The sequence below is a fragment of the Telmatherina bonti genome (genome assembly GCF_933228915.1).
Source record: "Telmatherina bonti genome assembly, chromosome: 22".
Taxonomy (NCBI): Eukaryota; Metazoa; Chordata; class Actinopteri; order Atheriniformes; family Telmatherinidae; genus Telmatherina; species Telmatherina bonti.
The window spans coordinates 13102859-13130266 of record NC_136631.1 but is presented as its reverse complement, the minus strand read 5'-3'; the positions used below and the strand labels follow the sequence as shown (position 1 = coordinate 13130266).

At 38.3% G+C, this 27408-nt stretch overlaps 2 protein-coding genes across 2 annotated transcripts in view; both read right to left on the bottom strand.

The window, feature by feature from the left end:
* The window catches only part of cnksr3 (cnksr family member 3), a 48331-nt gene extending 33807 nt beyond the window's left edge, over nucleotides 1-14524 (bottom strand). The window contains exons 1-2 of the mRNA XM_079262267.1: nucleotides 14480-14524; nucleotides 14283-14391 (exon numbers count right to left, since the gene is read on the bottom strand). Coding sequence (XP_079118393.1) covers nucleotides 14283-14334 — 52 coding nt within the window. The 5' untranslated portion in view covers nucleotides 14335-14391; nucleotides 14480-14524. The remainder of the gene's footprint in view (nucleotides 1-14282; nucleotides 14392-14479) is intronic.
* A 2434-nt stretch (nucleotides 14525-16958) lies between these two features.
* On the bottom strand, nucleotides 16959-27060 carry qpct (glutaminyl-peptide cyclotransferase). Its single transcript, XM_079262572.1, has 7 exons — nucleotides 26923-27060; nucleotides 24153-24299; nucleotides 23573-23854; nucleotides 19106-19273; nucleotides 18451-18550; nucleotides 17815-17931; nucleotides 16959-17723 (listed from the first exon to the last, which is right to left on the bottom strand). Exons 1-7 carry the CDS (start codon nucleotides 27028-27030, stop codon nucleotides 17542-17544), a joined length of 1104 nt encoding a protein of 367 aa, XP_079118698.1. The 5' UTR covers nucleotides 27031-27060; the 3' UTR covers nucleotides 16959-17541.
* Nucleotides 27061-27408: the final 348 nt, after the last annotated feature.

Here is a 27408-nt window from a genome sequence, read left to right as displayed (position 1 = left end):
AAAGGAGTCTAAAGTTTCTCCTTCCTGCTGTGTTAAAAAGGCATTTCCCGAGCAATGGTGCCACCATCCTCAATGCCAACAAGTGAAAGTTGTGGTTTGAGCTACAATAACGCTTGAGGGGGCTTCAATTGTCTTGACACATATCAGGAAATAGTTTTAACAGAAACTGTGATCACTGATTAATGATAAATCAGGATTCTAGCCTAAAAGATTTTCACACCTGATCTATGCCTGATGATTCTACAAAATGTTTCTTCCAACACTGAAGGGAGCTTGTTTGTTTCTACCTTAGAACAACATGGTGCACTTTAATGCCATGAGCGACTGAGAAAAAGATAAATGCGTGTTTGAGAAAATGCTTTCCATTTACACCAACTTTAGGGCCACAAAGAGAAACAAACCAACACAATCTCTCCCTATGGACTCAACTACTAACACCTTCTGTGCAAAAAAGAAAGAAGGGGTGTCCTTACAGCAAGACTTATAAAACATTTATTGTGCGCCGATCAATGGCTGCTGGGAGGTGTGTATGTGTGTGAGACTATCAATTTTCATTAAGGGCAGAGGAACCAGTAAAATAGATGGCGTGTCATCTTATCGTGAACTGAGCAAAGGAGGAGGGCAGAGGGGACGGCTGTGTGAATGCATTTCAAAAGCTTGCAGAGGATGAAACAATTTGGGGGAATTTTACGGCCTCTGTGATCCACTTGGCAAATGTCCTCAAACCAGACCAAGTGGGTGTAGCTAAGAGGCACGGTCAAACAGCACTAATGTTGTCTGCAAATGCATGTAAGCTGGGCAAGCGTTTATTGGCCATGTAATTTCATTGTGATTAATTAAAAGGGACACAAACTGTTTTTGAAGTGTCAGGAGTGATGAAATCAAATACCGTACAGGAAAACCAATTATGAGTCTATTTACTGCATGAACTGAATTAGTCAGTTTAGATGATTAAGGGCACAAATCAGCATTAGCAAGTTTAATCCACTAACTGCACTGCACAATTTGTCAAATGTAAGTTTTGATTAATATTTGGTTTACATATCAGCACAAATACTTTGTTTCTTGTTTTTTTTGTGTGTGTAAATTCTTAATTTACCATTTTTTGTTTTTGGAGAAATCCTCAAAAATACCTCTATGAGGTTTTCCATGAACTAAAAGGGGGATATTCCTGATGATACTATTAAAAGCTCCCTTAAATAAAATCCTGAATTTTCAACAGATGACTTGACTCATGGCCCAAATTTCAGAGATCTGGAAGTCTTGCTGTATTTCATTGCCTTTTCAACAGATAAGAAAATCATTTTCAAATGTGTGTGTGTGTGGGAGGAAAAGGAGCTAATGTGAATAAAATATGTCTGTGATGTATTCTGTTAGCGAAGTGTGTGTGGCACCTGGTGTTCACTGTGGAGTCCTCTTTACCACCCACCATTTCAGTTTTAGTAAACAGCCATTTGGTGTGGAACAGGTTACCCAACACAACAAGAGGCAGTACATGTATGGACAAATTTAAAACAGCGATATTTCTGGACAGGTGGACATGCAAAGACTGGAAGAATCTGGGCAAAACAGGCCGATCTATACCTAGTTTAGAGGCTTTCGAGCTCAGTAGCCTACTTAAAGGCTGTGCAAACATTCATTTTTGGCAGTGTAAACACAACCTTTCCTATTTCTAAATAGTGGCGGCTGTCTAACTTAACTTTGACCATTTCCATTTCAGAAAAACAAAAACAGGAGACTGGATTTAAAGTGGTGTCTGCACTGTATACAATGGCCCAGGATCCATTCAGTTTATGTAATAAAGGCAGATACATGCAATACTTAAAAGGCAAACACATTGGAACATGACATCCAGCACATCTTTAGCAGAGTCAGAAAAATGCTGATCACTTTTGATTAACAATGTCTTCAGTGCACCTTCTGGTTGCCAACGTTTTGTTGTCAGAGGTTTGATTACACCAGTAAATGAGTGAACCAAGCAAGCTCCCTCCCCCATCTTTGAACTCTTCCCTGTGCTCCCAGTGGGAGGTGTAACCACCCAGTAACGCACACACAAATGGCGACACACACAAACCAATATCCCCACTGAGGTGGCCACTGGGAAAGCTACTGGGTGTAGAATAGCAAAGCCACTGTAACTCCACTGTCTTTATATGTCAGCCCGGCCTCTGAACCTGTAGGGAATGGCCAGGAATTTGACTCATTGTTCTCTGCTGAGCGCCTCCATTGTTGGAACTCGCAGCACTCCGGCACAATGGTCACTGGCTGGACCAGGCGTGCTGTAATTAAAAGGAAAGAAAAAGCTCCTCTCGGCTACTGCTAAGCTATTCTCTAACGCATGACTTCACAGGACAACAAAGCCCGTGCACACACTGGGAACTAGGGAAAGGAGTTACACAACGCTGTATCTCCCCACTTTGCCTGTTTTGTCCTCATCTGTGGACAGCAGAGAATGTTACTTCTTCCCTCCGAAGCGAGTCATAAGTTCAGGGGCAGGTATCTGGAGTGTTTTAAGATACTGGTATTTGTTTTCTCAACAGCTGAAGCTGTACTAGACATGAGTTACAGACTGTAAATATCTGATTAACTCCTACAGAAGTTCTTACTGTACTCAAAACATGCAAGCTAGTGTACACCCGGGACAAAATTTTCTAACATTATCTTTGTACAAGTGATTAACTTTCTATAACACTGTGCAACCCACGATTCAATCTTATCAATCCTCCCTGTAGATAGCAAAGTGTTTTGTTTAATGTACTCTGATCATAAACCTGAAATGGCAGTTTCTTGTCCCAAGTGGGCATCCTAAGTGAGAGAAAGCAGCTGAGGCTGGATTCTCTAGTGGAAGACAAGAGCAGCTCTGTCTCTTGCAGGATGATGGATGATGACTGATGAGAGAAGAAGGGGTTAAAGGTCACATCAGAAAGTATTAGTGCCAGTTAAGGCTGAAACATTGTAAGTTTTTTGTTATTTTTCAGAAATGATCATACTATAAGTACCATTATTTTCAATGACAATGACTTTCAAATGAAGGGATTTTTTTTGTCTCAATCAAGAGTTTTTAAATAGATGTGTGTCAAGCAAGAGACGCAGTTAATGAGTACAGGAGATGATGTTGTATATAACCGAACAGGAAGAGTGACTGTGAATATAATACCAGTAGGATGCCAATAAGTTCAATTCAGCCACAAGTAATATAGATGAAACATTGCTGTTCAATTTGACTAGTTGTCATTTGAACAGCTCAATAAATATTGATCGTAGTGAGGAGAAAGGTCAGGGCAGCTGACCATGGGAGGTTATGAGAACTATTTGGCCTATTGCATGGGCTTTGTTTTGATGACTTCTGGCAACAAATGGATAATAACGAGAAAAAAACAAAGGCCCCAGACAAAGAACTAAGTATGCTACAGAACTGTTGTGGGTTTATTATTGAGTTTCCACAAACCTGCGGAAACCAAAACAGCTGTCCCTGAGGCTAAGGGTGGGAAAAAGATTGAAATGCTGACTGACAGGGTCTCCAAGTTTGTACTTGAAATATGACTTCTTCTGAGGAAATGCAGGCCGGATTCTCTTACCACCGGTCAAAACTATCCCTTTTTTTGTTCAATGTGAACTCAGGTCTAGTTTCTGGGCTCGTGTACATGGCCTCTCCAGCACTGGGTAACTTAATTCCATTCTCACTTGTACAAACTTTTAAATGCATCCCTTCTTCAACACACCTGAATCAAATTGCTGAAGACCTTCATCCGCGTGCCATTCAGCTCTGCGGTAGCCTGGTAAGGAGACGTTTGATTGAGATGGGTCGGAGAATGTTTGCATCTAAAAGTTGCAGGACGGTAGCTCCAGAAGACTGGAGTTGGGCACCCATTTTAAGAGCTAAATTTAACAAACATAATGGACAACAGCATTAGTTACATTTCCCTAATTTTTGATGTTTTGATATCACCACTGTTTAGAAACGTTGCAAACAGCAGCCAGTCATATCTACATGCAATCCTGCCCCGACCTCTGAACTAGTTTCTCCAAAACCAGTTTCCTTGACAGCCAGCAGATCTTATTAACCGTTGAAACTTACTGCCTCCAAACCCGTTCTTGTACTGCCTCCTACAAAAAAGGAAGCATGGGTTTTTTGCTTTGTTATTTTAAGAATAATCTCTTTCATAAGGCCTCTCACTCAGTGTGTATGTAAATCCTATGAACAAAGATAGTTTTTAACATTTTATAGCTGCTAATATTCAAGAGAATAGGTTGTGGAAGCACATTTACTTGTATCTAGTTTATTTAAGTGCTTGAAGCGGGCTTTGTAATAGTACTCTAATCCTGTTACGGAAAGTCCGGGTTAATCTGGGTGATAACATAACAAATTTGTATTTATTGATGTGATAAAATCTGTTTCACTGCAGACGGCTTTGTTGTGTTATCCCAACTAGCTTGGATGAGTAGGGTCAAACCTTTGATACAAAACTCAACTGCGCTGTCCTCTAGTTTATTAGTAATAATTACACATGTGCTCTTCCTGCTGAAATAAAGTTTGGTGTAAACTAAGTCAGTTATATCATAGTAGGGCAATGGGAAGATTTTATGAATGAAAAGTCCTTTTTTTTATTAATAAAAATAATTTTAAAAAAAGAGTTTTATGAATAAAAAGTAGTCTGGTTTGTTAAGACTGCACATAGGCCACTTTTTAAACGAACAATACAAGCCACTATTCGTAATGTTTGTGCAGGTAATTGTTCAGGTTGGAGAAATTACATCTCAGGCCAACATAAACTTCACCACTCTCCAGCCAGTCCGCCGCCTAACCACGCTTTAGCTCATTACCACAAGCATAAACACTCTCAATAGAAAGCAACAAAGACCTCAAAAATGTCTCAGACACCCCCATTCTTTCTCTCCTCTCTTCTGTCCTGTTCCTGCCCCTCCACCCACCATGATATTTAGTCTTTCCTGTAACCTCTAACGTCCATATTGTTGTGGTTCCGCCTGTTGACAATTGTCCCAAGATAGTCACAGTCTGCCTTGAAAAGCGCCCATAACATGCAAAAGTGTTGCTGTTGTAATTGGAGGATTGATTGTTTTACAGTTTTAGTGTTTAGTCATTAGAAGTAGTAATAACTGTGAGTGGAGGATAAGATGCTGCATGAAAGACGGTGCGTGTCAACAGGACTTCACTTTAATGTATGCATTACAATCCTGAGAAAAAAAACTAATTAAAGGCTGCTTTGCTTTGCAAATAAGATGAGATGGAGGAAAACTGGGAAAGAAAAGGGGATGAAAGAGCCAGGGAATGACAAGGAAAGGCACAGAATATATTTTAGGAGGGACCTCACAGACTTAACTTCAACCTTCACTCCAGAGCCACAGCTACCAAGACACAAACATAGACACAAACATGTAAAAGAAAAAAAACAAAACAGGGAAATCAGTGCAGTAGTTTCCCATCATGTGTATGGCATATGATCAGGGTGGCCCTGCATGTTGATTACAGACCTATTTACTAGCACCATAATAGCAGCCTAAGGAGACCACAACAAAGATGAACACGGTTTGGGGGAGGAAATGAGCCCCACTCATTTAGTTTGCCATGGGAATGTTGCACTAGACATGCTCTTACCACTGCATGTGGTCGTATTCTAAAGCAGACACACTTAAGATATCATCTATTGTGTTATTTTGTAGCATGACAATGCTTTATTCAGCTTTCAGACCTACAGATGTAACAGACAGGGAAAAAGGCTTTAATTAAACCTAAGATAGCATCACATTGCCCCAGAGACTCATATAGTTGAGTGTAGCGCTTGCAACATTCCTAATGTGGATTCCCAAAAGCATCTTTGGATAAGAACCTGCTAATTGCCATAAATCTCCCAGAGGCCAATCCCCCAACCCCACCTCAAATCTTGTTAAAATGCCTGACTTAAAAAATAGAAAGATGGACTCGACTGCAAAGCCAAGCAGAGGATCTCCTGACAAAGAATCCATTTCTAACCCTGGCACAGCAGAGGTTCCTTTGCCACCATGTCCTGTTCACACCTAAACCTGCTTTCTATCTCGAACAACCCCAGCTGGAGCAATTTATTGTGCTACCGCAAAGTGCTACGAGTGGTTGTCAATAAGAATTGGCTAAAGCTGTAAATAAAAATTAAGGTTCCTATATTGAAAAGGAAGTGGAAATAGGCTAAATATGAGCGAAGACAGGGTTTTGGGGGAGAAGATGGAAATTTATAGCCGGCTTGTGCCCAGGTCAAAGGAAGAGGAGACAGGGGTCAAATAGACTGAGCGCATCAAGAGTCTTTCCATGTGGACCTCTCACCAAAATGACAAAAACACACGAAGGCAAACATTTACATGCCACAGAGGACAAACACATAAGTACAAGTCAGAGGCCTTCCCCAAAAAATTTAATGTGACTCATGTCCTCTCCGAACAAAAGAAAAAGGAGCAGTTGAATGAATTATGCAATACAAGACATCACGAGTCAGCCTACAGGCTGTGGGCAGCTGATCCTGTTCTCCCCTGCTGCGAGGGATGAGGGCAGGGGAGTGTGAGTCATCTTCAGAGGAAGATAGCAGTGAGTGACAGCATGTCACCCACAGGACAGGACAGGGAGCCTCTGACGCACACAAACAATGCATGTTGTGCGGTTGCAATTCTACCAACCATCTGGCTTTGATGTGTCAATATTTTGCTTTAAATAACACAAACTTGATCATGGACTCTTAATAAACACTAGGGGTGGAAAAATTGAATATCGGGATTTTTTGATTCACAATTTTAAAATAAATTTTGAAACAGAGGAAATCATTTGAAAATAAATAAATAAAAATAATCCATTATAAAAATTTTTTAGTCATTTAATTGTTTTTATTGATCTTTTTACCCGTCTTCTTGGGCATTATAGCAACACAATGATGGTCTGGCTACTGTGTTGTTTTTTTCCTAATTGAAATCAAGATAATGACTAGCAAAAAAAGTTTTGTACATTTTTTTTTTTGTTTTTAGTGATTTAAAAATCAGCAATATCAAGGAATTGTGAGAATCACAATTTAAATCAATTGGGCACCCAAAAAAATCGGAATCAAATAGAAACAAAAGCACAGCCCTAATAAACATAGAGGCATACATGTATGTCAGCCTCTCTTATCAAATGCCACCCATTGGTTTGTCGTCTTGACTTGCTATGACTGATTTAAGTCCTGTTGACTCAGAACAGCTAATGAGATGCCTCATATGAACGGAGATGGCAGACAGGCGACATAGTTTTCCCAGGTGTTTGCACCAAAGGAAACAAAAGAAAGGATCAACAGACGTGCCGATTATTGTTTCTCCAGGCCAGGATTCTCTAAAAGAGGAACCACCACTCCCTGTTCAAACAAATTCAAAACCTATATTTGCTCAAATATCTTTTGTTCAATATATTGGGTTCAAATCTGAAGAACAAAAGGAGTTTTGTCAGGGACCTGCTGGAGTTTTTAGGCTGTTAGTCAAGATTAACAAAGATATGTCATGAGATTTGCAGCAGATGATCATAAGTTCAATCGGTAAAGAGGACAACTCCAGCGTGAGAAAGCATGCAAAGATGTCTGATATGTATTCTAAACTGTATGCTAGATGTTAAGGACAAGGTAATAAATAAAACAAAATGTTGTTTTTCCAAAGGTAATGGATGTAATGGGAAGTTCAAGGGAAAGAGGGCAGTCCCACAAAAAAAAAAAATCCCTAACAGAACTAAAGTATGTATGACCTCACTGCTAAGTGCTTGTGGAATTTTCTGAGGACTTCCTAGGTATCTTTCATCCATAAACAAAATGAAAACAGAAACTTGGCATGACTGTGTCATCATGTGAGTGTTCTAAATTTCCAATAACAGAATGACACACTTTTGAGTTCTGTAAACCTGCATGTGAAACCACAAATAGTCACAAAAGCAATTTGGACCTTCCTTTTGGCCCTGCAGGTGTTTTCCAAATTAGGTATCAGCCATTCAAAATACATGAAGTCATGCTGGTGCTGGGCCTGAGGGCTCATCAATGTAACATCAATGCTGTGAAAACACACTATTGTGTTATAACTATCATGTCCATCATCACTGTCTAATGTAACCATTGGACAAAAGGGAAAATGTCTATTGTTTCATGTCATTTATGCTACGATAAGGTGCTTTACTGCAGAATTTTACATCAAGATGGGCTTTACAGCATGCACACTGCAATATATGAACAAACATTGAGAAAGACAGTAGCAGATAATTGACTACATGATGACCAACCAACCAAAACTGATGAGCTTTTTCAAAAAAAAAAAAAAAGAGGGGAAATTTCTGTCACACGGATGCGGTTTGGATATTAAAAAGACCGATGTGGAACTGACAACAGACTAGTACATAGTCCCAACAACGGACTCCAACACAACCAACTCATTTTATCACCTGCGCAAAAATCAGGACAAAGAATACAGAATAAAGAATAGAGTCAACAAGCAAAAGCCGCAAAAGCAGCGCCAAGTGGTGGCAAAAGCTCTCATAATAAACTCCAGACACAAACGCTGCAACAGGCGTTTCCCTATGAAGCGCCATTTGGCCATAGTTCCCGCAGATAGAAGATCACTGCTTTCATTGCCAAGCACACCTGACACATAACTGATGACTGACTTAAAATTACACAAACAATTTTATCTCGTTATGTATATCGTCATGGGGGATATAAAATGAGCTGTATTGTGGTGTGAGATTTTGGTCATATTGCCCAGTGCTAAATAAATAAATGAATATATATATATATATATATATATATATATATATATATACATACACACACACACACACACACACACACACACACACACACATATATATATATGTATATATATATGAACAAAAGAAAAAAAGAAAGCAATGTACACCGTAGTCCCGTCAGACATGTTAATTATTATGGGAGGACAGCTAAACACATTTGGTTCAACCTCCATGAAGAACTAAGACTATATGGACTTGTCTGGGCATGTACTGAACAACATCTGATCAGATCTGGCATTTTTTTCAGCCAAATCCAAAAGTGGGTAACAGCTCATAAAGTTACAGATTACTTCATAATCATACTAACACTTCACTGTTTTGCTACGTGAGCAGGTGGGATAGTGGAAGAGCTGTGATTATAAGTAACTCCACTCTGGAAAAAAAACCCACACATGGGCTGGATTTTAAATCCGTTAAAAGCAACCGGTGGTCCCAAATGTAACATAGGACATGTGTGACCTGTTTAAAATGCTCATTCACTTGGCTGCTGGTTTAGTTTGGTAGAAAATAAAACATTAGCTACATTCCACTCGTGTTATGTGGTTATCCGAGCTTAAATGCATTAGCAATGCTTTGATAGCAATGTCAACCAGCCACACACATCCTTTTTCCTTACTTCTGTATGAGTTTACATCATCATACAGGCACCAACTGAGCATGATTGTATGACTACAAGAAGGAGCCTTTATGTAAAGTCATCAAACACATGAGGACAAGCACTTGGAATTACAAAGTCAACTAACGTACGACCACATTTACATTCTGACCGAGACTCACTCTCGTTCTGCAGCAGTCTGGGGCTTTTCTTCCCTTTTGGGACTTAAGCATGACTCTACATGGGTTGATACTTTCAGGGCTGACCAAAGCCAAACAGTTCAGGCTACTAAGCTGAGATCATTTGGGAGATTTGCAATGCACATTTAGAATTTGAATGAAAAAAGCAAACAGGTCTAGCCCAGGATTGCCTGAGATACTGGGTGACACTTTGTCTTATATCTTCAAGCTGTAGAAAACCCTGTTAACACTGCGAATGTAAAGCAATGTTGGTTTAGAGATAAATATGATCAAGCATATAGAGAGCTACTTGCAGATATTATTTTAACTGTGTTGAAACTTGTAAAATGCCTAAATTTAAGCGAAATTGTCAGTGAAAACTAATATTGATTAAAACACCCACTACTGCACTGTCTTTGTTTCTTGAATACTAGATTAGGGCAGCCACATTAACAATTGATCATTTCTCTCAGAGTTCCCATATGTTGAAGCTCCCGAGGCTATAAAACGGAGATGGCTGGACCGTGTGAGAACCAGGCTACACAAGGCCCAACAGTGACAAAACTACAGCAGTCTTTTTCAATTGCAGCTCCCCAGGGGGAATCCTCTTACACCACTTCCCTTCAATTCTAAAGACTATTTCTCTATAGATGTACCATCGTTAACTGTGTTACTGAACACAATAGGTTGATTTTAAAAGCCACATGACAAAAGGAAACTGGTAAATGTCACAAGAGTTTTTAACCTTCTGGAAAAACTGACTTTTTGTTGAATAAATTATACTGGTTTGTTCCTTCCTTTTAATAATTGAAGCTACGATTGGCGGTAACCAAAGTCGTACTTTTCCACAATAATATGTTTGGACTATATTGACACCTGTTCTTACTGAAGCATATACAAATAGTCTACAACAAAAAGGGTTGCTAAAATAGATAAATGATGTGAGTGATGGCTATCCAAACAGGACTCCACTTGCCTGACACAGCATGTTCTTAAACAGAAGTCGGGGGACACCTTAATAAGAGTGAGGTGCCTGCACAATGTCTGCAAGCACTTCTGTTTAGGAAGTCTGTTTTAACCAGATAAGGATCATGGGCCATCATTGGCTACACCTTGCTATCATCTCTATAAATAAAGCTGCTCAGGGTACCCATCTGTGAGGTCATTCAGCATGTGAAGACTCTGACACAATTCTGCTATTTTTCCAGACATGCACTGGGTGAATGACAAAGACACATTCAGCACATGTTTGTCACTTATATGACAAGCTAATTACCTCCTTTGCAAGTTGGTGTTATTTGCATGGCATGATGCAAGAACACTCTTGCTAGTAGTGTGTCTACCCACATGACATCAAACAGACTCCTGAGCATTGTGTTCAGTGTTTAATGGACCTTTTGAACATTTAGATGGTGCGCCAAAAGGCATCAAGTAAAATTCATGTTAAGTTTTTGTGAAAAAAAAACACAATAGCTTTTAATAATGATAATATAATAGCATCCATCTTTATGTGAATCATAAGTGCACATAAAGGTGGATGTTAATATTCTGACATTATCTTAAAGAATGAATTTGCAGGATCAGTTGTTGTCCATGTTGTACATGTTACATTAGTATTAGTGATGGATTTTTGGGTGGTGCTGTGGATGAGGCTTGACTAGGGACTTTGACTGGGACTGTGCTTTTGTCACACACAAGACCCACATTCATCTATAGTTCCTTTCATTAATCTGTGGCTAATCAGGTCTGAAATTTGGTCTGAAAAATAAGCTGATAGATGGTCACAAGATGGCCATTAATAACCAGCCCAAATTATGATCGCTTGCCTAAAACAGCCACCACTGAAATTCACATGTCTAATCTATTACCATATATAGGGTTCTCTCATTTGATTAGCCAATACACAAGGGGGTGGGTGGGGGCTCAGTCTGGACTTGTTAAAGAATTGGACAAAAGCCATCCAGTCAGGCAGAAGTTGTACAAGTTTACATGTCTGGGATGCCTTATTAAAACCTGGCAGTCTTACACTCAGTAACTCCAAAGCAGACAAGCAAGGAGTGAAAGTTAAAAAAAAAAACACATTTGATGAATGAGAAACTATTCAGCTCAGCTGGAGCTAAATATTCTCTTAATGTTGTCAGCCAGTTTCAAGTAGTGCGAGTGAGGGATCAGAACTATATTTGGAAAGTGACTTGCAGCATATCATTTGAACTTTTTGCATTGTGAAACATGGCAATGTGGGTCAGTGTATTAATACCACTGGATGAAATCACTTAAACAATAATCTAATCTCTAAAGTTTCACAGCTATTTCAAATATAATGAAATATATTGTCACTAGGAAGGAGCATATTTCCCCCAGGGTCAGCAGTCCAACACATGACATATGGCATACCAATCACGCACACCACAGGACCAGCTGGAAGGATCAGAGGTTGTGGTTTAGGAAATGTGCTTTGGGGGCTTCTCCAGTCACCAAACAAAAAAGCAAGTGTTTCAATTCAAAGAATCAAACTCCCTTTCACTGGTAACAAACATTCACCAATCATCACTTGATCTTTTAACACTGCAAGTGATTAACAACTGTCTCAACTAACAAGAGCAGTCGCTGTCCTACTGAAGAATACAGCCTGAAGCAAATGAGGGCAAAAGGCTACATACAGTGCTTCCTGAGATACTGATTTCTATCACTTCTGTCTCCCAGGCTCTGCAAACATTCCTGTTTGATGTCAGTGTGAATGGTCAGCATAAGTCTTTGATCCTGCTCTAATTATGTGTTTTATTTCACTACATGTTGCTTAACTTCTAAGTTTTATACAAATTATTTTAAAAAGATGGTATTTTATTCCACTATATAGCTGTAAACTTTTTTTATGGACTTTGCTCGCAACTTTGGCTCTGCTGGTTACTTTTCTGTTTTTCTTGAATACAAAAATGTTGAAGCATGAGCTTGATTTATTAACTTTGCAGTAAATTTACCTTTATAACAAGTAGGAAATCCTGCTCATTGGATAACAAAAAGAAGTGCTGCATGCTGAAATTTACTTGAGGGCTTAGTTTGTTTTGTGGCTCTAGCTGCTTAAGAGCAAGATCCACTTGCTTGCAAAGTAATTGCAGTCTGCACTCAAAGACAACACCTATAACTAAAGCAAATGGTTATTTAGGCAAGTCAGACCACAGTGGAGGAAGGCAGATTTGAGTCTTGGGTTCTCTATGCTTGCATCATCCACTTTACTAAATCTCAAGTGTAAAGAGAAAACCACAATAATAATCACTTTGATAAAGAGTCTAAACATTACCACCTGGTTTTTTACTCATAATCTATGAGTACATCAACCACCATTCAATGATCACGTACCACCAACTTTGTATGTGAAAGAGGTGTGTTAAATGTTCCCAGGACTCAGGAGCTGGCTGCTGCAGTTTGGTTAGCTCTTCACCTCTGCTGTGTTTGCAGGGGTCTGCAAATCCAGTGGTTAGGACCCACACAGCAAACTGCTGAGTCAGATTTTCAGGAGTCTGTATAGACAACTAATCCTCCATCCATGTATGCAATGGCGAGGCTTCTTTCTCGGGACACACAGACACTAACCCCTCCAAAATCTCCCTTTAACTCCCCAACTATAGATGAGCACTGACAGGCATACCTCAACAATTGGCATTTAAACAGCCTTTAGTTTGTATTATATAATAAAAGACATACTTCCCTATTACTTTAGTTTAAGAGATCTTTCCGACCAATGTTTTACATTCCACCAAGCCTCTGCTTTGCTTAAACATACCTAAGCTGTGACTGAAGTCAGGTTCAAAAGATTAACACTGTCACTGTCATAGCAAGCATTCCTTGTAGCATCTGAAACAAGTATGGGCTTTCTAGAGTTCTGGCTACAGGAATTATATCTGATTTATCATGCAAGCTTGCCTCAGTGTTCTGGTGCAGGTGAAGTGTTGTTTGATATTGCATTTAAACGATAAATAAAGAACTAGCATGTTGTTGTATTTATGTTATGGTGTTTATGTATGAATGAATGAATGAAAAATCCCAGCTCATATAGGAAGGTTTGCATCAGCCTAGATGGTGAATTTATTTATTTATCTATTTATTTTGACAAAAGGAATAACACCAGTGGAATTATCTGACTTCCCCTGAAAGACAAATTTGCCACAGCAGAACAGTGATGTAAAATCTGAAAGACACCACAGCGTGACTACTTGAATGCATCATTCTAATTTAATGAAAGATAATGACTAAAATAAGAGAGTGCATAAGCTGTAACATTCCTCACTTAGTAACCAAACTCGTGTCAAACTCAAGTTTTGTTTTGTTTTTGTTTTTTTTTTAATCAGTGTGTTCTTGTAACTTTGGGAATTACGACCAAAGTATGAAAACAATGCGGATGAAACTCTTTCCAACGTTTATTAACTTAAGGTATTATGTCGTTTCAGTAAAGTCCATTAGCAGGACACAAGTGAACGAGATTTAACAGCTGTATCACGTTTTTGTTTTTTTGTTTTTTTCAACTTTAAGAGGGAACAGAAAGAAAATGCGGTCCTATTGTTATGCGCCGAAGTGAAGGTATGTTGTCATAGTTTCTACGAAACCATTGGGAAAATGCCGAGAGAAACTCAAAAACGACTGAAGGCATTCATAAGTTAATGTGAATAGTAATAATATACAAATTAATCGTAAATAAGAAGTGCTTCAGACTCACCTTTCATCCAATCCACAACTTGCTTCGGCGTCCACTTCGTTATCGGCTCCATGGCTTCTTCTTCTTCTTCACAGTATCGCTCGCTAAAATATGCCCAAATGTGACGACGCTGGTGGATAATTAAATAAACTTTTAACTATCTTCTGTCACATTCTTTACAGCAGCTTGGCGCGATTTGTCTGTTTGTGTTCACTTACCAAACAACTCTGAACAATCACGCATGATTGGAGGTTGGACTGACATCCCCCACAGCTCTTCCCTGCCTGGGCAGGGATTAATGCTGCGTTCAAGGACTACCGGAAACACCGGGAAAAAACATTATTTATTGAGGGGAAAAAAGCTAATCTTCTAACTCCAAGCCAAATTACTTCACTTGGACACTGCTATAGTCTGGCAAGCATTATAAATGGTTTAGGAATACATACACAGTTATTAATCTATTGTTTTTATATTCATATTTTTAAAAAATGTAATGTTGGCTGTTCACCAATTTGGTATATAAAAATAAACATTTTACGGAGAGCACTGCAGTGCAGCATATGATGCAGGTATTGTTTGTGCATTCACCGCCCTCATTTAAATAAAGTATAGAAACTTGTTTAGCAAACTGCGTTACACAGTTTACCTTATATCGAGTCTGGAAAACAGATTATGCAGAATCATACAGATTTTAGCATTGAAAATTTGTTTGAGTAATTTAAATAGATGAATGCACTTAAATTTGCTTGTATTTGTGCATTTAAGAGCTTGACGATAATAACTTAATGGTATTAATATCTCTGTTGCGTAATGCAGTCTGTTAAGATATATTGTTACCAATATGTAATGTTAGTATAACATACCGAGATGAGGCTTATTAAGACTGAACATGACTCACCACTGCTCTCTATTGGTAAACCATATTTAGTATGCAGCTGTGTTATCTTATTTCCCACATTCCAGTACCACAATAAAATCAGACTGGGAAAAAAAAAACTTGATTGCTTTTCCAGTTTCAATCGTGCTTTTACAACTTCCAGAAGCAAATATGAAATGTTTCCTGTTTTTCCTTTCCCTCCAACAAATAAGAGATGTGGAGAAAGATTTGAAATGCAGAAAATATTTTTGAGACGTGTTGAAGAAACTATTTTAAAATTCCTTTAAAGAGTTTGCTGCATGTGTTATTTATGATGCCATATACACTGTGACATAAGGCAACTGATACTGGTGAGTCCAGTGAAAAACCATGATTTTTAGTGTGGCAAAAGAGGGCTACACTTATAACTAAATATAATGTAGATCATTTAATATAGAATGCGAAATAGTTTGTCATTAAGTATCATGTTTATCCATGTATCCTGTCCATATATGTTGGAACGTATTTAAGTTTCATTTGTTACCTAATTCTGAGGCTTTGTCAATTTTTTTTTTCACTAAAAATCCTCTCCTCAAAATCAGTGAACAAAATCTTGACTTGGCTTGGCTCTCTTATTGTTTTCTAACCTGCTTAAACACACCTTGAACAGGAGAAAGTCCCAACCCACACAGCAAGTTGTTGGATACTCCACACTGTAATCAACTGCAGATAGTGTGCTGTTAGTCGACTCTCCCATGCATTTATTTGCAGTCACAAACATATCTGAAGCCATATAAAACTTTTATGTTGCCTTTCCTCTCACATTGTTTTGGTTCAAACATGATCATTTGCTTTGTGACTGAATCAAGCCAAGATATTGAGTAAGAGTCTTTTTTAAAAAAAATCAGATTAAAGGATATTTGAGTTCTCTAATAAATTATTTGTTGAATGACATGAACACTGTCGGACACTGTGTAAGTTCTTATATATTATAAGACACAAAAAAATCTGAAAAAGTGAAGCTGACAATAAAGAATCATACAAAATGTACACACAGAAGTGCAGTTTTGATCCCTCTGTAGGCAGGGTATGCACTGGTTAGGTCTAAACTGTTGCCAGGCATAACAAACCTTTTTTTCTTACAGCACAAAGTGCCCGATCCACATTCACTTATCATGGGAGGGGTCTGGAGTCAGGGCAATTTAGGTAGTGTGGAATTCATGGGAGGGCTCAAGGAATTATGAGGTCGCTGCTGAGGTGAGGTAGAGGTCTCACATGGGAAAAAGGCTGATGGAAATGGCACGAGATGGAAAACAAGAGGCCCATTAACGGCTATTCTTGGTTTGTAGGTCACAGTAAAAACAGTTTACAACAATTTGAGTCAACACAAGTACTTGGAATCAGAGTGAGACCCCTCCTTTTATCTGCAGATCAGGAAAAAAGTATCATTATAAAAGATGTGTAAAGATAAGCAAAACCTGCTGTACAACCATTGTTTTCTGAATCAACATTTATTCATTATTAAATACAGGAAGTCTCATTTTGGCAGTGTATATTATTTGAGCAGTTACACCAGAATCAGGCTAATAGCAAATAAACAAAAGCAGTCAAATGAGGCATCAGCAAGGAAGCTATCTATGCAAGATAACAAGATATACGAGCTAAAGAGGTTTTTTCTTTAGTTTAAATTAACCCCACTTCCTGCCACTGATGGCTTTTCTCACTGAACAGATTAAATGTAGGAGAGGAAATGTTGCATAACCTTCAGCTAAAACACACAATGTGTTACCATTTCATGCATGTCACCTTTTTACTCTATCAAATTTGTTCAGTAGCACCAGTGTGGGTGGCCCTTTTGCAATTCTCATACAACATATCAGGTCAAAGATTCCAGATATCGTTACATGAAGTGCTTTCAGGCTTAGGTTGTTCCCCAAGCGACTCATAGTTAACTTATCCTCAACTTTGGGGCTTGAAAAGTTTTCAAATTTTATATGGCCAAAAAAAATTCTCTCTCTCTTCATCTTGAGTCAAGTTGACCAGATCAAATTTGTTAAAGTTGACATTTAATGTCTCCACACATTGTGTTAATGAGGACTAACATGGGGGGAGCAGTGTTGTACAGGACACACTAAAGCTCCTGTGTGCTGATGTTGTTTCTGAAAGCTTGAAGAGAAGAAATTATGAAGCGTAACCCTCAATGATAAAATTATTACAAAAAGAAATATGCATTTCAGCCAATTTGCATTACATACATATAGAAAAAAATATTAAACTTGTCCACAAAGATTACATCAAGTATCTCTAAGTAAATTGTAAACGTTTCTTAAACTGGGTACTTATCTGATGGTCAGAGCTTAGTTAAATTTTTTTAGCAGAAGATCTTGATTACATGTAATTAAATAAAAGTTTGTTCATAGATATTTATGGAGCATTTTGTGGATTTGAAGGAACAACAGGTCTGGTGTTGAGGTACTCCAAAACAAAAACCTGCAAGATCTTGTTAAGGTTCTGAATTGTAGGGCGATCCAGGTTCTGTTCGTTGTCATCAAACGAGTGCCACACAGATGGGAAGGGGTTGGGGATGAGGTGCAGGATTTTAACTCCTACATTGGGAGAACAGGTTTAGGATTACTGAGATGACAGCACTGTAGGTGTAATCAGTGGTGTGGTTGGTATGTTGCACGCAGTGTTTACCTCGGTTTAGAAAGGGTATATGATCGTCGAGAACACGGCCCACTGGATAGTCAGGCCAGAAATACTGCACATTGTTAGGATGCTGCACGAGCTGGTTCATGGAGTGTAGACGCTTCTCTGTGTTTAAGAAGGACAAAGTGTAAAAAAGTTATTCTTTTAGTTCAATTAAACCTTTACACACAGACACTGAACATTTTCTATAAGTGACATTTAACCTTTAAAAATCAAGAAATAATTTAATTTGTCAGGATTTTTTGGCTATACAGTTTCATCAATTAAAATTCACAAAGCAGCAAAGATTTCCAATAACCCCCGGATGCAGCCTGGGGAATGGTGCAGGCCTGGATATTAGGCGTGGTTGGGTGGCAAATGGGCGTGGTTTTATCTCGAATGGGCGTGGTTAGATGTCAATGGGCGTGGTTAGTGTCAGGGTTAGGGCTAATCCAATCAAAAAGTTGAACGGGCGGGGTTGGACATCCAGCCCAGTCAAATATCCAGCCCCGCCTCATCTCCAGTCTGCAGCCAAGACCCTCTTAACATTTCCAGGACTACCATCAGTATTTGGGTTAAAAGTTTCATTGTTGCTGTCAGGTGGAAATCTTCTGCCTCCATAATCAATCTGCATGTACTATTTACCAATGTCCTGCAGTCTACTCAGCCAGGGCCCTGTGCTTGGGAACTGGTTTCCAAAGCGGGGGCCAGGGGCCCCGATTAGGTCCAACAAGACAAACAGATCCTAAAGAAGAAGACAGAGGGAGGGGTGAAGAATGCGTGGGAAATTCTGTCCACACATCCTGAAGGTAACTTCCTGACTGAGCCATTCTCATGGTAATCACATCTCAACTGCAGGGTTTTGAGGTGCGATCATGACATCATGTCCTTCACAGTGCAACACACTTGGCTGTAGTCACCACAAGACACACATAACACACCCATCTTGCACACGCACCAGCTACAGAGAGATAAAGTCTGCTTTATCTATATCTGTGCCACATGAATGTCTCCATTTGTTGATAAACAGTTGCTATCATTCTGTTGCTAGGATACAGAAAAATATACCAAGACTTTATATTAAGTGATGTTAGACATAACCCTTTCTCAGGTGATAAAATGAGTGACTTAGTAATTTAAGACGTCTTTGTGTGAGCTGTGTGTGTATGAGAAGATCAGGGCTCAGCAGATTTTACTGAAATGTTGTGGGCAAACAAAAGGATAATCTTGATTGTGATTAAGTGATTATGCTAATCCTATATAGTCCAAACAGAGAAGGATGATCAGAAGTGATGTGTACAATGCCGTGCAACTGATTGGTGTCTGTGGCTCCTGCAGGGTGAGGGGTATTCTCCATCTTCTGGGCCAGGTGCCGAGAGCCGTATAGGGAGTCTGTGGAGGTCCACTGGAAAAGGGCCTCCTCTCCATCAAAAAAGATCAGCTGCAGGGTCAGGTTGGGGCTGGAGCTCTGCATGGAAGATGGAATGAACACTATTTAGTTACTTCAATTTTATTAGATCTGCTGCCATCTAGTGGCTATGATGTTATAACACAAAACAAAATTTAGACGTAGTTGTGGTTTCCCCAAAAATCTGCTATGATAAACAAACAATACCTCCCACAGGATTTATCACCCATTACATTATGTGTCCTCCGCACCAGCTAATGTATTTGTATTCACTGCAATTTCTACTCCCACAGTGATCTTTGTGACAGACAGCTGAGTCTGACAAACATGGCCCTAGGCTGATCTCCCTGTCACAGGCACTGTCACTGTCTGCCAACAGAGAAGTGTCTGAGGGTGACAGTGAAACAAGAAAAGGGCCGAGGAGGAAGCTACAGGAATGCTAATGTTACCCTTATTCATCAGCTGAGCGAAGCTAGAATTCAAACATTTGACTGAAATGATGAAATGATGCTCTGTTTGACATTCCAGGTTAATCCAATAACAGGATGTGATTTTAAAGTGTATGTAAGCTAATAACAGTTTCTCATAAAACATGTCTAATAGGGGAGCATGTGTAACACCATAACCCTGGATCTCAGCTCACAAGTTGGAATATAGACTACATTTACAGTTGAGCTCATATGTATTCATCCCCTTTCATTAAAGAAAAGGCTGAATTTATAACAGTCACTCAAATAACTGGAGACTTAAAAAAGGAACAATAACTAAAAATTTGCTAAAATATAATTTAGTAATATAAGACACTGTTTTTTTTCATTTAATTGAGTTGAAGAAAGAATAAAAAACAAACAAACAAATTGGTCCTGGACAAATTAGAGCACTTTTCTGTTGAACAGTGGGACAAAATACCTGTCAACAGGTGCAGAAGTCTGACTGAGAGGAACAGAAAACACCTGACTGTAGCGGAAACATTAAAGGATTGTTCAACAAAAGATTAGTTTATGTGTAATAAATTATCTTATTTGTTTGCTTTTTTTTTTTTTAAAAAAAATTTCTATTGAACCAGAATTACATAATAATGTAATGATTTTTATAAATTTTTTATTTATTATTATTTTAGTCAATTTCAGATTATTTTTACAGGCAGCTGTTTTTTCCTTATTTAATGAAAGGGTGTGAATAAATATGAGCACAACTGTATGTTCCCGTATTCAACTATAATATCAAAATTTTCTGCTGTGAAAAAGACTGACAGGATCTTATTTACTTACTCTATCTAAAAACAGAAGCAACAGCGCTGACAAAATTTTATAGACCAAAACAAAGAAGAATCAAAATATAGTCGGGTTTGTGTGTGTATATGTGTATTTAAAACCGGACAGATTTGTCATGAAGCCTAACTTGTGTCACTATGCCTCAAAGCAGTGTTGTGTTTCCTCTGTATCATACAGTAACACAGACTTGAGTAATGTTTGGTAATAACTGACCACGGAAATTACAGGATATAATGTTTTCAAGGACTGACATCATGCACGTGGTGTAGTAAAGAAAGAAAAATAGTAAGTCCTAAAATAGAGTAGTGACTAACACACTGTTTTCTTTAGCTCAGAGCACAAATAAAAATATATTTTTACACTTGTCCTTTCTTAATGAAAACATTTTTCACTGTTCATTTTTAGATGTTCTAATCCAAGTTAGAATAGATGAATGGGTACTTTACTGCCCTGCCAAAGCAGGAAATTTGTCTTTACACTCACTATCGCCTATACATACAGAAAAGAAGGAACGTACAAAACACAATAAAACGTACTTTAAAAGCCAATTTGCAAAACAGGATTCATTAAGCACAAAAACACATAGAACCATTTGTATACATCCGACACAGTGATGTTTAAGTCACTGTAGGTTGGTGACGTCAGTAGGCACACTGGGGATAAAGGAATGCTTGTGTGTCTTTTTCTTTACATTTCCCTGAGGGGAATAGCTCAAACTCCTCATGCAGTGGATGTGTGTAATCACCACGTATTGATAAAACTTTCCTCTGAACTGCAGAGCGATAAAAATAATCTAAAGTATCTTTACTGCTGTTTTTATTACCCTCCCTTTCTTTCATGTCTCATCTATATTATTAGAGAAGCTCAGCTCATCATCTATGTGTGAACTTATATTTGAAACACTTGAGGATTCCTACAACCTGGTTTCACAGTATAAATGAGGAGAGGAAAGCTGTTTGATTTAAAATTAGGTTTTTAGTTTTACCAGCATTAATTAGCAGAGAGCTAGCCCTGTATTACTGCTCCAGTTTGGAACCATAAGCAATATCATTAGAAGCATGATCATTATGATAAACAAGATCCACTTAAAGCCATATCATCTGCATACATTCTGAGATTACTGCTATGCATTCTCATCTCATTTGTATAAAACTGTGAATAAAAGTGGTGATAAGGCACAATATTGTGGCGCACCTGTATTTAAAATGAGCTGAGAGAAAAAAATATTTTAATCCCTGATTCTATGGGGACGATCAGTGAAGAAATCTTTCACTCAATGTATTAACATGTATGCAAATTGTAATAGATCCATTTGCGGTGCTGTGAATGACGTAAGATGACTGCTGACAGCTCTCCCCACTTATTTGGCTTCTAGTGAAGTTGAAGCCACAATGCAGAAATGGCTTAGGTCACAAGACCCCAGTTGGTCGGCATTGGTCTAATAGACATGTTCCTTATATTCAACACAGTGCTGGTATTCAAGCAAAATTGAAAAATCCTCATTTAAAGAGTCTTGAGATGGTTAGAGCATGTTCAGAATCCACCCTCCCAAGCCTTTGCATCCTGGCGGCTTGTGGATCAGGAAGAGGTAGTTACCGACCTGCTCCTCTGTCAACTAAATATAAAGATGCTCCTGTCCTTCCGGTCTTTGGTGTCGAATCTTCCATAAAGAGCGTTAAGATTATTCACAAAGAATTGGTATCTCATACTCGTACCTCATCCTGCTGTTTAGATGTCCTACCCATCATTTTGTTCAATCCTTCCCATGCCTGACTGGGGGTTTCCTGTACAAAGCCGACTATCAATTTTTCTCTTAAACTATTTTTGTACTTTATATCTTGGCCTTGAGGTCCCTCCTCATATCTTTAACTCTTTAAGTCTCACCCCTAAAACCTGTCATCTCTTTACATTAAGATGTATCTTTAAATGTTTCCACAGACTTTAGCAATGAAAAATGCAGTTTGACATTATTGGATTGAATCTGAGCTGGCTAGACCTTTGCACCTCAGCAGTTACCCTTCTGCTTGGTTTAATCCATCCAAAAAAAAAAGTTGTTTAAGATCTACCTTACTAATATGCTTCTTTTATTTTTATTTCTTAAAGCAAAGTATAAACAAAACGTACTACTCTTGAGGCCTATGAACGGTCTGGCTTGTGGTGAAACTCCCTATATTTACTCTTATGAAGTTTTCTGTTTGTGCTGGACTGGGATAATGATATGCCTCTCCTCTGGAAAAAGTCTTTCCCCAGCTGGATGCTGCCTAAGGGAATTTTTTGTACCAAAAATTATGGTTCAATCATCTACTACTTGCTCTCTTGCAGGGATTTACTCTGATAAATTTGTTTTGTTTTAACAACCTAAGGATAAGCTGCTTCGCTTGCACCGAACCTTCCTTTGGCTCCATGCTGTGAGTTCACTGCAACAGCATTTGAATGCAAATATCAGATATTTGGAAGAATAATTCTGAACCTATAGGCTCCAGATCCACCACAACCCTTAACTGGACTAAGGATAATGAATGAATGAATGAATAATTCTGAACATTGTGCCTGCTTGATGAAAGAAGATATAACAACACAAACTTCACCTGTTAAGGTTGTTTTTCTAACATGCCTCCAATTTAAATGTAAATAACCTTTAAGTTTTTGTTAATTATGTAACTATTTTTGTTTTATGTGTTTAGTAACCAGCTTCAGCACTAAAAACTTGTTTCAGTTCCTGAGTGTTTCTGGATCTGTGTTGTTAGTACTACACTATCAACAGTAGTAGATGATATTATCTTTCATGTTTGTGCTATGTTCAAAACATCTGCAGTGATATTAACCATGTTATTTAAACTGATTTCATCAGCTTGATGTTCTCTTATGTTATTCTTTGAGCTTTCAGCCACTGGCATTTTCTGCCATGACTTCCCCATGATTCATGGGTATAATATAAGTCAGTGCAGGCCACAAGCACAAAAACACATCAAATATTTTTCACATCCAGTCCAGTGGCTTGAGGACTACTAAGAAGTCCATAACTAATGATGTATAAAGCAGCATTTCCATTTGGTCTGCTTTAATGCATGTGTTGCTTTGTTACCTTCTGAGCTTTCAGTTCTTCATCCAGCGCTCGTGCCAGCTCCAACATCATGGCGCAGGGAACAGCAGAGTCAGTGGCACCCTGGAACTCCCTTCCATGCCATTGAGGTGGGAAGTACTTGGAGTCGTAGTGACATGCAAGGACCAGCCGGCGATTGGCTGATGGGTTTAATGTGGCAATCAGGTTGGTGAATGGCAAGGAGCCATAGGGAGTTTGAGACACAAACTTGTCCTCTGTTACTTCCCAACCTGCTCCGAGGGAACCTAGGGTAGTTTTTATATGCTGCGAAAACACAAACACATAGAAAAACGGACTTTTTTCAACAACTGTTTTGTTCTTAATTTACATTATTGCCTATTTCAGCTTACCAGAGATTCCCACAATTTAACATGTAAAGAAATTACCTTTATCTGAGCTGATGATTGCAAATCTGAATCAAAATTTCCATGAATGTGGTAAGAATTTCCTTATATCACCCATCATTTTCATAGAAATATGCATCTCTCAAGGTAAACAAGATGTTCCATGGAAGCTGGTAGGGAAATTAAATGTTTTATATATAAAGGTCTGTTAAACTTACATCCTGTACAGTCTGACTTCCTGCAGACCCTGGGTACCTGGTAACCAGCAGCGGCCTCAGGTCCCTCTGCCACATCTGCTCCAGATCAGTGTGAGATAGTGCAGCACGGATCTCTTCTTGTGTTAGTGTGACAGCGCTGTGCTGGAGCTGGAGAGTAAACCAGGCAAAGTGATACAACATGTTTGGGTGGGCATTTAAGTAGAATTCGCCTGAATATTTAAGCAGGAAATATAGACAGATAAAACTCCAAAAAACTCTTATTTTATGGCTTGTAAATGTCATAAGTGTGACCTCCAATCAATGTCACTGTCTGCTGTGATACTATTACGCATCCACATGTGTAAAACAAAGACAGTGGAAGCCAGTCTACAGTATTTTGTAACAGTATAAATGTAGACAAGCATGAATGCATGTGTGTCACAACAGTTAATCCTCTAAACAGAATCAATAAACAATACCAACCAAAAGGGGAATTTTGCAAATCATTTTTCATATATGTAGTTCTTCTGAGCAGAGAATTTATTTTCTTTGACAGATTTCTTTTAACAAAGCACCACAACCCCCCCCCCCCCCCCAAAAAAAACCCCACTTCCATGGAAATGACATATTATTGTCAAAAAGATGCCATTGTTAATTCAATCCACTGGTAATGCTGTCAAACTTAACACTGTTTTCTTGATTAGCTGTTAAAAAAATGTCTCTAGAGAGTAAAGCGCCAATTAGAGCTATGTGAAGAGATATTGACTGAATAGTTTTAAATAAGCACAGTGACTTCTTTTGTGAAACGAAGTGCACAGACAGAAAAGCATGCTTTCACTTTCTCTTCTGGCAAATACAATCTTGCAAGCATGCCAGCTTGTTTGAGGAGTTTAAGGAGCACATTATGGGTTCAGTTGTTTTTTTTTTTTCTATCTGTATGAATTAATTCAGCAAATACTAAAATACAATCAATGGCTGAAAAGACTAAACATATTGATCCTTTTATCCCATGACTTTTTTTTCATGTCGTCTCAAAGTTCACCTGCTGAGCACCATAGTTGTCCTGGTAACAAAGAGAAACAGGGAGCAGGACAGCAAAAGCTGACGGTAAACAGCAGAAATGAGTCAAAGCGCTCATCATCCCCTCAGATACTGCAGAGAAATTTAGTGCAAATGAGGTTACTACTGACAATAGGGATTACATGTACTATTACTCCAATATATATTATCATTTTATCTACATATACTTTAACCTGTAAAAGCCTGAAGTTGTGTCTTTAATGCAGGATATTTATTCAAGTCGATATTTAGTTTAATTATTTCTCTTAACTGCAATTAACTTTTTTAATAGGAAATTAAATAAGAAGTGATATAAATCATAATAGAAAAATGCCAAATCTTACATATTCAAACCAAATCTGCTCATTTTCATTATAAATGACTTAAATAGGCAGCTGACCGAGACACAAACACTCCTTACTTCATGAATGTTCATAAATGACATCAGACTCAAATCTTGTGAAAAAGTTCCTCCTTTCTAATCCAGTTAGGGCACATTTCTTAAGTCTGATTGTCTTTGTTGACACATAATGATTCACAAAAGCCATTCCAAGTGTGAGATGTACCCATACTGAATGACTCATATATCAATCCTGTAATAGCAGAGCTGTGGTGAAAAGTATAAAAGGTGTAATTACATGCTCACAATGAATACAGCTCTTTAAAGGGCCGGGGCTCTCTAGGCTCAGAGAGGGTTAAAAGTGGGTCCACTTAAGGTCTATAAATACGAAGACCCACAATTGGAGGATCAATGGGGATGACTGTGCTGCCATAGCAACAAGACAAGGGGAGGAAAGAAGAACACAGATGAGGAGCATGAATGATGAGGCACGTCCAGGTGCATCTCATGACACTAACAACACAGTGTCCAAAAACAGCAGCAGAGTGCTGATGAAAAAGCATGCATAATATTTAAAAAAATACATTTAAACATAAAAAAGCATTTGGTATCTTCAAAATGTCCTATAACCACAATCTTGGCTGCAACAAAAGGGCAGATAATCTGCATCTGTACACTGAATACATAGACACCCAAATATTATACAAAAATAAAGACATTTCTTTTTACCTGATATTATATTCATGACTCAGTGGAGTTGTGTTTAAAAGAAACTGGTATATGCTTTAAATGATGGAAATAAATTAATACTGAAAGCAAGCAAACTAATTAATGGCATGCTAATAATATTGATCATGTCAAATCATTGCAATGGTCAAGGTAAATTCGTTTATTTATTTATTTTTTTTTTTTTTTAATTGTCTTGTCCAGCAAGGTAAATTCGTTTCTATGGCTTTACTTTACAATCAGCTTTCTTTGCATTTGAATTAACAGTCATGTTTCTTTAATACAACTCTTTACAAACAGCAGAACTGATTCCCAGTGCTGGACAATAAAATGATGAGAAGGGAAATAAAATGCAAATAAAAATCAAAGAATTTTAAGACATATAGTCATATACGGGATGAATAGCAATGTATAATAACAAGCCACATATTAAAAAAAGTTGAATTGAACCAACAACTCACACTAGGTGTAAAAAAAATAAAGGAGTAAAAGTGGTGTTTTAAACTAGTTTTAAAACAGCAAAAGGAGGACCTGATCTGACCACATTTTGGGAGCTCCAGCTGAAAATTCTCTACCTCTGGATTTATACAATGTTCAGCCGTGAAACTGCCGAACCAATAACACCGTATCTTGAGACCGTAAAGGGTGAACAAATCCTTTAATTACCTTTTCTTGCGTCCAAGGGGTCCCATCTGTGCAGAGGATGGATATCAGACAGATTAATAAAGTGTAAAAGGAAGGCATTGTGAAGAGTCTGTGACTTCGCTCAGCCATCGATGTTGTCGCTCCGCTCTACATTCCCGTCTCTCGAAGGAGATTTTAGATCATGTGAAAAGCAGGAGGGAGGCTCTCTACACCATAGCGTCACTACACTGTTATATTTGCGCATGTGTGTGTGTGTGTGCTTTCGGTGCAAAGCCCCCTTAACTCTGAAATGATCGTGTTTGTTAGCAATGGTGACACAATGACTTCATACAGACTTCTTAGTATTTGCTGAATTTTTTTTATTATCAAAAACTTATGGCGAATATTGTATGGAATACATTGTTGTAAAATGTATTATTCCTTCTTGTTCTGGGTTTTACCTTGGATTTGACTGAATGACTGCAAAAAAACGAAAAACGTTCTTTCTTTTTTTTAAATATCAACCAA

Coding starts and splice junctions, on each gene's coding strand:
- qpct (XM_079262572.1), bottom strand. CDS start 27,030: ATGGCTGAGCGAAGTCACAGACTCTTCACAATGCCTTCCTTTTACACT. Junction 23,855..24,152: donor GAAGTCAGACTGTACAGGAT/GTAAGTTTAACA, acceptor GTGTTTTCGCAG/CATATAAAAACTACCCTAGG. Junction 17,724..17,814: donor TATACCCTTTCTAAACCGAG/GTAAACACTGCG, acceptor CTCCCAATGTAG/GAGTTAAAATCCTGCACCTC.